General features: G+C 36.7%; 2 protein-coding genes across 4 annotated transcripts; both read left to right on the plus strand.

Annotated features, from left to right (window-relative positions):
• Positions 1–4,932: 4,932 nt before the first annotated feature.
• On the plus strand, positions 4,933–8,070 carry LOC132707360 (uncharacterized). 2 transcript variants are annotated; one of them, XM_060679187.1, is made up of 4 exons: positions 4,933–5,097; positions 5,148–5,276; positions 5,335–5,513; positions 7,009–8,070. In XM_060679187.1, the coding sequence occupies exons 1-4, from the start codon at positions 5,028–5,030 to the stop codon at positions 7,129–7,131; spliced, it is 501 nt and encodes a 166-aa protein (XP_060535170.1). In that variant the 5' UTR covers positions 4,933–5,027; the 3' UTR covers positions 7,132–8,070. The 2 variants fall into 2 exon arrangements, with proteins under 2 accessions (XP_060535170.1, XP_060535171.1); XM_060679188.1 differs by lacking the exon at positions 7,009–8,070 and adding an exon at positions 5,595–5,646.
• Positions 8,071–10,441: 2,371 nt separating this feature from the next.
• LOC132707300 (uncharacterized) lies at positions 10,442–12,595 on the plus strand. Of its 2 annotated transcripts, none has more exons than XM_060679094.1 (2): positions 10,442–10,983; positions 12,555–12,595. In XM_060679094.1, exons 1-2 carry the CDS (start codon positions 10,518–10,520, stop codon positions 12,578–12,580), a joined length of 492 nt encoding a protein of 163 aa, XP_060535077.1. In that variant the 5' UTR covers positions 10,442–10,517; the 3' UTR covers positions 12,581–12,595. The 2 variants fall into 2 exon arrangements, with proteins under 2 accessions (XP_060535077.1, XP_060535076.1); XM_060679093.1 differs by lacking the exon at positions 12,555–12,595 and adding an exon at positions 11,083–11,231.
• The last annotated feature ends 797 nt before the right edge of the window (positions 12,596–13,392 follow it).

Here is a 13,392-nt window from a genome sequence, read left to right on the forward strand (position 1 = left end):
ATTCGCTCACGACGCGTGTATATACGGGGCGTCTCCCCTATACAGAAGGGACGAGTCTCTGTTGCATTTATTTATTTACGGTTTAACCAATTTACAAAACTTTTACATTCATCGAAGGCAAAGAGAGAAAGACAGAAAAAACCAGAACAAAATGTAACAGTAACAATAAATAGAATTAAGCACTCAAACGGAACACATCAGAACGAAATGAGCGGAGGCTACCGATAAAAGGATCATGCTTTAAACAGTTGCACGCTTTCAGCATTCCAATAAGAGGTGAATAAACTCCATAATTTGCTCAATGGTAAATTTTGCGAAACATTGAGTTATCACAGCTTCTGTAATATGTGTTAAATTGTATGCTACGTAAAGAGCTGGACAGAATCTTAAAGAGAAAAACTAAATCACTCTGAGATCTTCTGGTTTGAAGAGTATCAATAATGAAGGCCTTAGCTATAATATTGTAGTTGATCTGATACCCATTATAGATATTGATATACGCCTTTGAAGCCAAAGATCTTAAAAATACTTTCTGAACGGCTTCGATGTTATCTATATGGCAGGCATAATATGGAGACCATACCACAGATGCATACTCCAGTCTAGAGCGAACCAAAGAGATATAAAGGAGTTTAAGGCAATGTGGAGTAAGTTGGCCACTACTGCATACAACAAACCCAAGGACTCGCATAGACCTGTTTACCACTTCCGCAAAATGTTTCACAAACAAAAGAATCGAAGCAAACACTCAAGTCTTTAATACTAGTGACGGCCTCGATCACGACTCTATCAATGCTATATTGGTTGTGAACCATACTCAACGAACGACTAAAGCTAATACTACAGCATTTCTTTACATTGAACGCGAGACTTTTAATCTTAGACCACATGCAAACACTGTCCTCTGAAGCAGCAGAGCTTCCTCGCGGGATCCAACCCTCCTGAATATTTCCAAATCATCCGCAAACAAAAGACACGGCGATTCCGAAACTACACTAACAATATCATTTACAAACAAGTTAAAAAGGATGCGTCCAGTGTGAGAACCTTGGGGGATTCCCGAAAAAATATCAATTTTACCTGAGACATAATTATTAATACGAACCAACTGAGTACGACCAGAGAGAAAACACTGAAAGATGCACATGACCCACCCAGTCAAACGCCATCGAGAAATCGGTGTAAACACAATCCACCTGACCAAACTCCTCAAAGGCGTTCAATAGGAATTGTTGGTAGGTGAGTAAATTTGTTACGGTAGATCTTCCCTATACAAATCCATGCTGTTGATCGGCCAGAATTCCCCTGCAATGCCACGAAAGTCTCTCACAAAATAACCTATCTAGCACTTTACGAACCACCGACTGTATGCAAACGCCTCTATAATTAGCGACATCGCTTTTATCACCACTCTTGTGACTCGGTACCAAATAGCTAACCTTCCAAAAGTCAGGGAAAATACCTGAAAACAAGCACAGGTTAAAAATATGCTGTGGGGGCCTACTCAAAGTACACACACAATTCTTAATCAAGACTGATGGAATCCCGTCTGGGCCATGCGAAAATCCAGTCCATAAGTTCATAATACTCTCAAACACATCAGTAAATGAAACACTCGTGGAATTAAAGTCTAAACTATAGTCAAAACTATAATTAGCAATCACATCCTCCCACTTAATATTGGAGATTCCTTAAAATATTATATCGGGTATGGCCACTCGGATTTGCATTGTAGTTTCTGTAGCTTTGTTTTCCTTTGGTGCCACGCATGCACCCTGTATAAAATGTCTTTCAAATAAGCACTCGCCAAACTTCAAAGTCATGTGAAACACAGTTTAAACCACACTATCCCATTTTATACAATTTTTAGTTACTAATAATTTACCCACGAAAGCGGCAATTTCCAGGGTCTTTTGAGTTTTTTATTCCCATAACCGACACACCCTATAACATAAAAATGCTCAATCATATCCAATAGATCAAATGGTTTTTGAGAAAGATTTATTTTCCCGAATTATAAAGGCACCATGCATCATCGCATCCAGTTTGAGTCCCCATTTTTATGATTTTATTATTTAGGGATAATAATGTACCCCTGAAAAGGGAAATTTTCAGCGATCTTTTATTTGATGCTTACAACGTTAATTTCGGTTCAAGGATTTTTCGAAAAAAAAAATCAAAAATGGTGTAAATGTTTTGTCCGATTGCGCCTAAGTTTTGTAGACTTTTACCTCTATGCCAAATTTGCACTTTTTAACACAACACGATATATCTCAAAAACGGTTTTGAAAAAAGAATTGTTTTTTTTTTTGTTTCTGAAAAAAAAAGTTTTTAATTTTTTTTTCAATACTTATCCATCGCCCATCCCTTTCAATGTCAATAAGTTCCGTTAGGAGCCCAAATTCTACAGTTCTGCTCAATTTAAGATCTATAGCTTCAAATTTCGGACAATTACTTTGTTTCATAGTAAAATCGAAAAATTGACAAAAAGTCCATTACCATTGGCTTGTGCGGTCGAATCGGGTTCATATTTCATTTTCCAACTACTATTTTGAATGCATTAAAGCGTAAAAGTTTCAAATGGTTGTCGAGTTATAGCGGAACAGAAACAGAAATAGGAAATGAAAAAAAAATGTTTTCGACGCTGATCATTTCTGCACCAAAGCCTACCGCTACCGAGATATCAAATTTAGTGAGCAATGCGTATACTTTCGCAAATAAGCGATTTCATCGACTGGGTGAGCTAAAAAGAAAACCAACCACAAATGGACAAATACGTGAATTTCCTTCATTGGAAAATGAATGTCTGCATTATTATTTAGAGTAATTTTTATTGTGTTTAGTTTACCTAGTTGGTACACGTCATAAAAGCACATAAGAGCGGTCTTTGATCGCTTTTAAAGTGATTTTAATTTAATTTTCTGTAAATTCTATAAACAGGAGAGTTCATAACCTATAATTTTTGGGCCCCATGGTGATGTGACACTAAGGTGTCGGGCTGTGTGCGTAGGTTTTCTGTAAACAGAACGATCCAATATTTGGTCTGATTTTCTATTGATAGTAATTAGGAATGGGAGATTATTATTAGTTTCCAATTCAATGGTAAAAAGTATGTTAGGGTGTATAGAGTTTAAATGGCTAAGAATGTCTCGGAGGCTTCCATAAACATATTCGCGATGACTGGTGATAATGGAGAACCCATAGCTATTCCCGACATTTGTTCAAAAATTTGACCGTTATAAGAAAAATTATATTCCAGACAATTAAGACGATTAAGGTGAGAAGGTTTGGTTCCAGATTCTCGGATTTTAATATATCTGAAATGATGTGTTGAGAGTTTCAGGAATAGGAACTTTGGTAAAGAGGGATTCTACGGAGAAACTAACTAGAATATCTTGTGTATCTAATTGTTCAATGAAGTGAAAGGAATTAAGTACGAAACGATCAGTTTTCCCTCTAAAGAGTTTTAATACGGAAACTAGATATTTTGCTGGAGAATATGTTGGAGTACCAATGGTGCTGACAATAGGTCGAAGGGGTAATCCTGGTTTGTGAATCTTTGGGCGTCCGTAGACACGAGGAATTTTCTGTAAGAGTATCTTGAATATTTTCCTGATATTCATTTGTGTTCATGACCTCCTTTATCTGCTTTATCTGCGATGTCTGGATTAGATTTTAGAGATTTAAGAGCAATGCGTTCAGGCTTTGCAATATTGGATTTAGCAGGTTTTGTTTTTTCAAGGATTTTTGCGGTCTCAAATCGAATTTCATTAGCTGTTTGAGGTGGCAATTTGATTAGGATAGACTCAACATTTGAAGCGATTTCCTTACGTGGGGCAAGGATGACACATTTATTACAGTGTTTGGTAGTTGAGAATAGTTTGATGGTCTTCCTAGTGTTGACGTTAGTTTTTTAAATTTCTGAATGTGATTTTGGGTAGTAGATAAACGAAGATTTAAAGCCTTGTCATGAATCATGTTTAAAAGGGTATCGAACTCGGGTGGGGACAAGATGGAAGAAATTTCAAAGTGTTGAGCCAGAAGAGCCTTATTGATTGGGTCTATTTCGTTACGGGTATGATGAATTCTTTCTCGAAGTAAAGCGAAACTAGATTTTCGAAGAATTTTAAAAGCGGATATCTATAAACAACCTAACAATCTTAACCGCGGCTCACCTGTCACCAATATGAGAATCAGCCATCCGAGACGGTGTTTATGCCGTTCATTTAGCTACGCCCCACCCCCCTAAAAAAACAATATATAAGCACGTACAGTTTCAGTCAAGCTCTGAAGAAGTCAACAGGATGATGGGCGAAACGTCAGCACGTTCGACTCAGCAAAAACCGATGCGGGAGGAATCCAGAAGTTTTATAAAAAGTAACAAAAGTATCATCTGCGTAGCGTTTCCATAATTTTGGTTTTAGACGGAAGGTGTCGAGAGCTTTCTTGTCAAAGGCTTCTGTAAATATGTTTGACTGGTGCCAATGGAGAACCCATAGCTGTTCTCGAAGTTTGTTGAAAAATTTGACCATTATAAGAAAAATATCTTCCAGCAAGCATTTTTTAATTAAGATGGGAAGGTTTGATTCCAGATTCTGGGATTTTAATATATCTGAAATAATGTAGAGAGGTTCAGGAATAGGCACTATGGTAAAGAGGGATTCTACGTCGAAACCAACCAGAATATCGTGTGGATCTAATGTCATGGTTCAGTGAGATGAAACTGTAAGCTTTACTTGTAAAAGGTTTTAATATAGAAGCCAGTTAAGTTCTGACGCAGCGAAAAAGATTATTGTCGAGACGTCAACAAGATTTGTAAATATGATTTTAATTTATTTGACCCCCACCCAACGTGACGATTTACCAAACATTTTGTAGAAATACGAAATTGTTTTTCGATGCTATCTGCGGTTTACAGTATTCCAACGGCATTATCTGTTCACCTGCAACATATTCGAACTTGCGAGACACTTCAGATATCGGTCTCTCGTCGGTAGAAGTGCACGCTATCAGCTATACCCTAAACAATGGATATAATATTATTACTATTTTTCTGCGGTTTGTGCCGCTTCGCCTTAACCACCACCGTCAACTCCTGTAAGTAAAAACAGAACAAAATCATCTCCATTAACCTGTAAACATTTCAGGCAGCGGGTCGAAGGGCTTACAACCCAACGCCACGATATCCATAGGGTATTTGGAAAACGAATGCTTGTCGACCCCGTGCGAGGTTATATTGGGATGCTCGATTATAATGACGACCAAATTTAACTCGCGTAAGTCGAATTGTGACCTACAAATGCGGACGGACGCGAGCCTTACGATGGGTTTTAGCGAGATATTTGGAAGACCTCACCCCGAGGATACACGCGAGCGCCTTGGGTGCCGAATTGGACTACCCGCTGTTTCAAAACAATGCCTGTGACGGTATAATCAACACCCAATGTCCCATCGTTAAGGGCGAAAAAGTCACGTATCAATACACGATGAATTTGTTTAACGTTTTTCCCGAAGTAAGCTGTCCATTTGCATTTAATTACTTTTAGTTACCACTACACAGTGGTGCAGATATTGTGAAACGTATAATTGAATAGAATCACTACGACTGGTGACGATATTGGCCGAAAGACCCGAGGCACCGGTGACGAAAACCCGAAAGCGATCGAAACATTTATGCAAATAAAGAGAGAGGTTAAAATACAAGTGTAAATTAATTTATAAAATGCGGTTAAATTATTTTACTTTGGTTAATTATCTATATAGATGGTTTCCACTATACAGTAGAGGTTACTGGATATGATATAAAGAACAACAATTTACGCTCTTGTTTAAGCTGAAAAAAACTTACAACTTCAATTAAACATACTACAATGAAGGTGTAGATAGGTATTTCAATTGCACCTAAGGGATTTAAATAGTGAGCGCTGTTCTTTTCTAAAATTTTAATGCAATTTCAATTTTTTCATTCTTTTTATCTTGATAACTACTTAGGTAACTTTTACGTTTTGATTCTTGGGTGTGCTAGGTAGCCGGTTAATTTTTTGCATAATCCAAAGTGTTCTAATTGACAACCATATCCTCAAAATAGTCGCAGCTGAAATATTGGATAAAGATATTGATAAATCATATTGCTTATTGAATAAATTTAAAAATCATAAATAATTTTAGCTGTGAGAACAATTGGGCACACGTTTTTATTAACCTTTCATGATTCGTGATAATCGCCGTATGCAATTTTCCGAGTAAAAGGTACCTAAATACAATTACACTATGACCGCAATGATGAGAACCTTTAAACAAAAACATTTATGATAGGTTTGGCTTTTTAATTAAAATGCAACCGAATCTTTTAAACCGGGTCACTGTAAAAATTCACAGATGTATGTTAAAAACATTGTAATGTAAACAAATCATAATTAATCTCTATCGAGGAAAATTCTTTCTCCACGGAAATGCTTTGCCGACCTCCCTCCCGCGCTGCCTCGAACGCCCCGATACGATTTAGACAAATGAACATTTGGACAAATACGGCCATCTCGGTTAAACTTGATGCAAATAATATAAGAAGTGTTTTCTTACTTAAAGCAAATTTAACAATAGAAAAAGACGACTAGTAGTGAGAATTCTTGTATTTCTGTATTTCTCTTGCCCATTTATATATAGGCGAGAATGGATCTTGCATTTCTTCGATTTTCTTTAACTATATGTAAAAATTTAAATCTGTAATAACTTAAATTAAATTAAATTTTTAAAAATCCCAAAAAAAAAGCATTCAATTCAAAATATTTAAGTATTTTTAGGAGTTTCATGTCCTAAATATGATAATTTAAACAATAAAATCTCACAAAATCTGTTTTTTTTTGTTGCGCAGAGAATTTCGCCTTGAACGTACTCACAAAAACACTTTGTACGATTGACATTAAATCTTGACAGTTAAGTACGACCCATCGTTTTTGTCATGTTTGCGACTCTGCAGGGATTATGGCTAAAATTATTATTTTTTTTTAGGTAGCCGTAAATTTAGAGATATCGATAATCGATAACGACGCGGAGGAAGATGTCACTTGTTTCGTGGTCGACATAAACGTCAAAAAGTCGACATGTCCAGCGAAACCCGCAACAGCGCAGTGATTGATCCCTTTTGAAGGCATCGCAAATTTTTGCACGTACCGATAGATAGAAATATAAACGTAGCTGACCAAAAATGGTTAATACTAAATTTTATACAACAATTACGAGAGAAAAAAAGCTCGGCTCTATAAATTAACAAATGTCGCCCACCCGAAAATTGTCTAATGACATTTCGAAACGATGCGGCCCGATAATAAAAACGGAAAGTTTTCTAAGCGTTTAATTAAAAATGAAATTAATTCGGAGAAATTTTAATATAAATCCCATAACTTAGAACCGCGTAGAAAATTACGGGCCACATGGGCCATACGTGGCGACTTTTTGATAAATTATGGACGATATTTTATTATTATGTTAGAGCAGTTTTGCTGGTTAATAGACTGGCGTTTTTAATAGACCATAAATGCGCAGCTCAACGGCGTTTCCGACACAAATGAAACTCTTTTGGCTTACTGCAGAAGAAATTTTGATTACCTACTGATTAGTTTGAATAAATGTAATAAACATGTACCGGGCTTTCGGACGTACATTTTTGTAGTCACCCTACAGAGTCACTATATCAGATAAAACAAAATACAAATACGAACATTTTCTGCTCCAAAAATTATCAAAACGTTTCAGCCGATGTCAAACTTTGATGCTTGTCAATCTTAAACCAAAATTATACTGGCACCGAACCATCTATATTTCTAAAAAGCATTCACCTGTCGAAACGTGATATTTATTAAAATATTTGCCCATTTCAAGTCAATGACTTCAAAAAACTTGGCGAATTCGCCAGATTGTCAACAAAACTGATTTATGGCAAAATACTAGTAATTTCTCCGTTCTGTGCATCGAATAATACAGAGTAGCCCACAATCAATGACCTATTACAAGTATCTCTCGAACGGACCTATAATTTTATTTGGAATTATATGTTATTTCACTTCTATGTTCCATGCAATAAATAAAGTTAGTTTTGTTCAGTGTTTCTTTCTCAAACTTTGCACCCCGCAAAAAATGGTTTGATTTTAAATGATTGAATAATATCGGTACTGCAAAATCTAACCTAAAAATGCATTTAGGTAAAGATTCACAACTAGGCATTTTTAAGGTTGACATTAATCATAAACCGCGATAAATTCGTTTCTATTTTGTGCGCACAAAACTAACCAAATTAGTACTACTAAAACTCGCGTCGTGGTCTTTTTCCATCCGACGTGAAATCTGAGGCCGGTTCTCAAAACCGCACGGCCACACACAGTATTTTTGGGCTCTAATAAACCGGTCATTTGGTGACCTTTTTCATATCAACCGATATAACTCAACTAACAAATCACAACGAAATTTTTACCGTACTAATAGGACAATTCGTATGTAAATGCGCCCGCGCGCCTTTGGTCGACCCATACGTAGATGCTCTTGTATTTCTTTTAATGCCAGTGACGTGCCACTAATAAAGGAACGATTGCCTCCGCCAATTAATCACACTATATAATTGACTCTTATTACGAAGGTAATTCATTTGTCCAGTCATTTGTCCAATTCATTTGTCCAGAAGAAGTCGTAGTTTATTGTTGGTCAAAAACCAACGAGATTTATTTCTTTCTAAACAGGTGGATGAGTTGGTCAGTTGGGCCAACACAAAAGTCATAGAATATGTATCTGTCTGTGACCGCAATTTAAAAAGCCTTTGCCAACAAATATTGTGAAACGTATGATTGAATAGAATCAATATGACTGTGACAATATTTTACGATTGACACTTGTACACTTGTGTGGATGTAATTATGAGGTTCAAGAGAAAAAAAAATGCCCAGCAACATCGAAACGTCACCTTCGAAAGGGCGTCCTCGTTTATCAAAAAGTTCGGTAGATACCATATTGACCGACGACAGTTCCCTTTTATGAGATGGTTGGACGGCTGAGCAGGCACCTATGTGGGTGCCGCCGCTGCTTTACGTTTAAAATAATATTTCCAGTTTTTGTGGCACTTACAGAATGTGTCGCGTTATAAATAAGGGTATAAAAGCACCTGGACCGGCGTGTTACCACAGCGCATTATTAATATTAAATTTTATGTTATCTTTTTGTAAAACGATTCGGATTTGAACCGGACGCCGCATACCGCAGACGATTTAGAATATTCGGTAGCAGCCGTAATGGCGCGATAGGTCTTTTTTTATACGTTAAGTGGGTATATCGTGCATGTGAAATGTGGGAAACACTAAAATAAAATTATTAGTTATTATTATTGTTAATGTTAAGCTCCGATTTGTTGTTAAAAAAATGATGGTTTTAATAACAAACTAACCTTGGTATTCTGTGATTTGTCGACATTCACGGCGTTTTATGAGATCTGATACTTGTTATTGGCAATAAGAGGTTTTTTTTTTTTAATTACGCTTTATTTGGCCACTGCTCAATAAGAGGTTATATAGGTATTCTTCGTCGACATAGCCTAAATAAATATCCAAAGTCTGTGGTATTAAGGATCTGTGACCTTCTTGTATTGAAACAATGTACATAATCGTCGTTAATAAGATAGCACGCATGCTTTCCGCGTCAAGTTGGCGTTTATATACGTTAGAATGATTTACCGCAACTATCTGTACGCAACGGGACAAACTTATCCCGCGAACGGATCGTATTACGTACGTAGATAATTGCGACGTGGTCATTTTTCAAGTCGCGAGAGACAAAAAGTCATGGGAAGAAAATAATTATAAATAAAGTCGCAGAGACGCGCGTGCAATTGATTCTCGTCGTTCTCGGCGCTCCACATGAACAGGCGAACGCACGATAGCACGGAACAACGTAAATAAATGAAATTCCGGCGGATGAGTATCGCACCTGCGTCCCGTTGGGAAAAGTCATCTTCTTAACGCCCACGCGGAACGAGCGAGGCCTTATTTTCTGTCGGAGTATGTACAATTTTAACGCAAGGATTTTGCTTAGGGACAGCGACATCGACTGATTTAATCATTGCATTCTACCAAGCTGTTATAAATGGTGCCTGCAGCGCTTAGTTGTTTCAGTTTCGCAATAAAACACTCCAATAAATAGATAAATCACTATCATATGGGTGTCTTTAAAAAATTTAGATGGTCATCATCACATATTGGCGGATGCGACTTTTTTTTTTGTTACGATAAGTTTTCTATAGTTAACGCAATCGTGACTAATAAATATTTCCATTTGCCAACAATTGATTCCGTTTTATCATTTTATGGGCAGGGAAAAATTTAAAATTCGGAATTCGATAACAATTTGCTGACAACTCGCCTAACATAAAAAAGAAGAAGATTATTGTTTGGTTAGAATCTTAACCTGTATAGTCTTTTTGGTTAGAATGTCACAAAGAAAACAAGTTTCTAATTAGTTTGATCTTGAAATTAAAACTCATGGAGGAAGCTTTTACCAAAGTTGTTTCGCATGTATTCAACAATTGGACAGCTTTGCGATTGGCCGTCGAACATTCGACGGGGGGACCTAATAGCAAACAGACCGCCTTGGAGTGTTTACACTACATGGTTCAGTTTTGTCTAAACGAACCGAATATTCAACCCGAAGGTATTCAGGAGGCGTTAGAAGACATATTGGACGAGGAATTTGAAACGATTTGCGAAGATGACTCACCAAAACAAATCGCTGCTGTCTTGTATACATTTTTAATGTTGCTAAAAGACGGCAGGTTTGAAGAATGCGAGAACGAGTACGAGAAATTGCCCACCGCGAACGCGGATTGGCTCAATCAACAAATTAAAACGCAGAATTTAATGGTACAAGAGACTTCTAGTGAGAGTGAGGAAGATGCGTTAGAAAATGCAGAGATGGAACAGGATGGGTGGAAAGAAGTAAAATCGAGACGTAAGAGATAGGTTTTTTCAATAAAAACATGTAAACAATTTTTTTTATTTCTGTTTGTGATATAAGCTTTACAAATCTTTACTTAGTAAACACTTTCAGGAGAAACATTTAGATCAATATGTTTTCCTTTCCTGGAAATTGATAACTTCAGGGTTGGTTTCTCCGTCTGTTTTAAAAGGCCATAAACCTCGGTGGCGCTTTTGATTTCTTTTCCATCAATGTGTGTCACAATATCACCAGGTTGGATACCCCCACTATGCAAATACACTTGGTTACTAAAAATCATATTAAGTAATACAGAAGCATACTTACGAATAAGCAGGAGAGCCAACAACGACCTTCCAAACCAAAACTCCACCCTTCAAATCACTAGGGATGGTAATTTCCTGCCTTTGATGCAACTCATTTATTATCTGTGGGGTTAATGTAATCATGGTGATTCCTAAATACAACCTTTTCAGAGAATCTGACGGCTTCTTGCTTCTAGTTAAAAACTGCTTAACATAATCTATTGGAATTGCGAAGGAAATACCGGTTGTTACTTTCATGCTGTTAACCCCAATAGCTTCACCATCCAAATTAACCAGAGGCCCTCCAGAATTACCAAACGTAATGGCCGCATCAGTTTGGATGTAAACCATGTCTTTTCCCCTAAGACCCAGTTCATCAGACCCTCTTTGGGTTGAACTGACCACACCAGAAGTAACTGTATTACTCAAAGCTAAGGGACTACCAATGGCGACCACAAACTCTCCTGGTTTTAAGTCTGCTGAATTGCCAAGTTTCATCACTGGCAAATTGTTTGCAGGTATCCTTACGGTCGCCAAATCGCTTTCCATATCAACATCTTCTACTACTCCATTGAAAACGCGGCCGTCCATTAACCTAACCTCGACTTTTGCCGAGGGTTTGTTGGTGACTACATGGGCGTTGGTGACGATTAACCCATCCGGTTTTACTATGAACCCCGATCCATTTGAAATAGTAAGCGGGCGACCAGTGAAAAAGTCTGTTCTTCTTGAATCCTTTATTTCTATGTAGACAACTGAGGGTGCCGAACTCTCCACTACATCTGCGATAAAATTGTATTGCTTTCGGCGACCAGATAAATGACTTCCGCTAAATATCTCCGCTGCATGCACTTGGGGTATGAAGGACAATCTATTTTTCATTATTTTATACATCAAGCATCCCGAAGCGAGAACCAAAAAACATTTGACATGGTTAAGTTTCTTGCGAGACTCATTTTCCAAAACTGCCCGAAGGCTAACCGGACAATCTTTTCTGGGGGCTGGCGAAAGTGTGAAACGAAACGCGATTTTATTTAAAACCAGCCTTCTCAAAAGGGATGACATTAAATTGCAATTTATTTTATTTACAATTCAAAGGTTATTCTTCTTCTTTTACTTCTGTTGGCCAGGACTGGTAGGTAATACACGGTTTTTTTTAATAACTTCTTGAATTTCACCATAGAAAAAAAAATTGTAAATGCGAATATGAAAGAAGAATTTTTCCCTTAGTTTGGAGGGTGATGGATTCGTCCATTTCTTTTTAATTAAGGCATCCTTCAGGTGATAAAGAAAATGTTCAACTATAGTTGCAAGTGGCCGATTCATCTTAGCAGTATTCGTCAATAGAAGGAAAGAAAAATAAGAAACGTCAAATGCCGATTGCGCAGAACCAAGAGTCGCAAACCTAATAGGATTGCCTAATCCGCCAAATCTGTCCGCAAGTGCAATGCGAAAACTCTCGTTGGCTGTGACGTAGGTGAAGTACTGTATTGGCGCGTTTACTTGTAAATGTATGGCAATAACCTGAAACTGACCCAAATTTTAATGGACTTTGAGTATTTGGAGTAGCTAATATAGCATTTTGTTTGGATAATCTCATTATTTTCATTTAATGTCAACATTAAATCGTTTTAGTACTTATTTAATAATTATTGGGAAGTAGCGTAGGGTAGGGTCTCAGGTAGGGTAAAAATAATACTATTGCAATCAAGTTTGACTTATATGTATTATCTTGAAATACATATAGTAATTAAATATTGTTACACATAAGTACATAAAACTAGGGAACAAAACGATTTACTTGTAAAACTTTAGTGTTTTACAGCATTCTACCATTTTAAATATACAAAAATTAACAAATACTTATAAACTACAAATCCCTATTTAATATATAGGTATTAAAGACCATATTAAAAAACAAAAGATATATTAGGCATACATAACAACTATTTATAGGTGGTAGGTAAATAATATGTATTTATATGTACCCTCGTATGTACATAATATAAAAAATACAATTACAATTTTACCATACTTTCTAATTTTTTATTTTTTTTTTATTTGGGGTTCGGAGATGCGTTCTGGTATGGGTTCTGGAGATGGATTTTTCTCTAGAGTT

The sequence above is a fragment of the Cylas formicarius genome, unplaced genomic scaffold (genome assembly GCF_029955315.1).
Source record: "Cylas formicarius isolate icCylForm1 unplaced genomic scaffold, icCylForm1.1 PGA_scaffold_9__14_contigs__length_23061073, whole genome shotgun sequence".
NCBI lineage: Eukaryota > Metazoa > Arthropoda > Insecta > Coleoptera > Brentidae > Cylas > Cylas formicarius.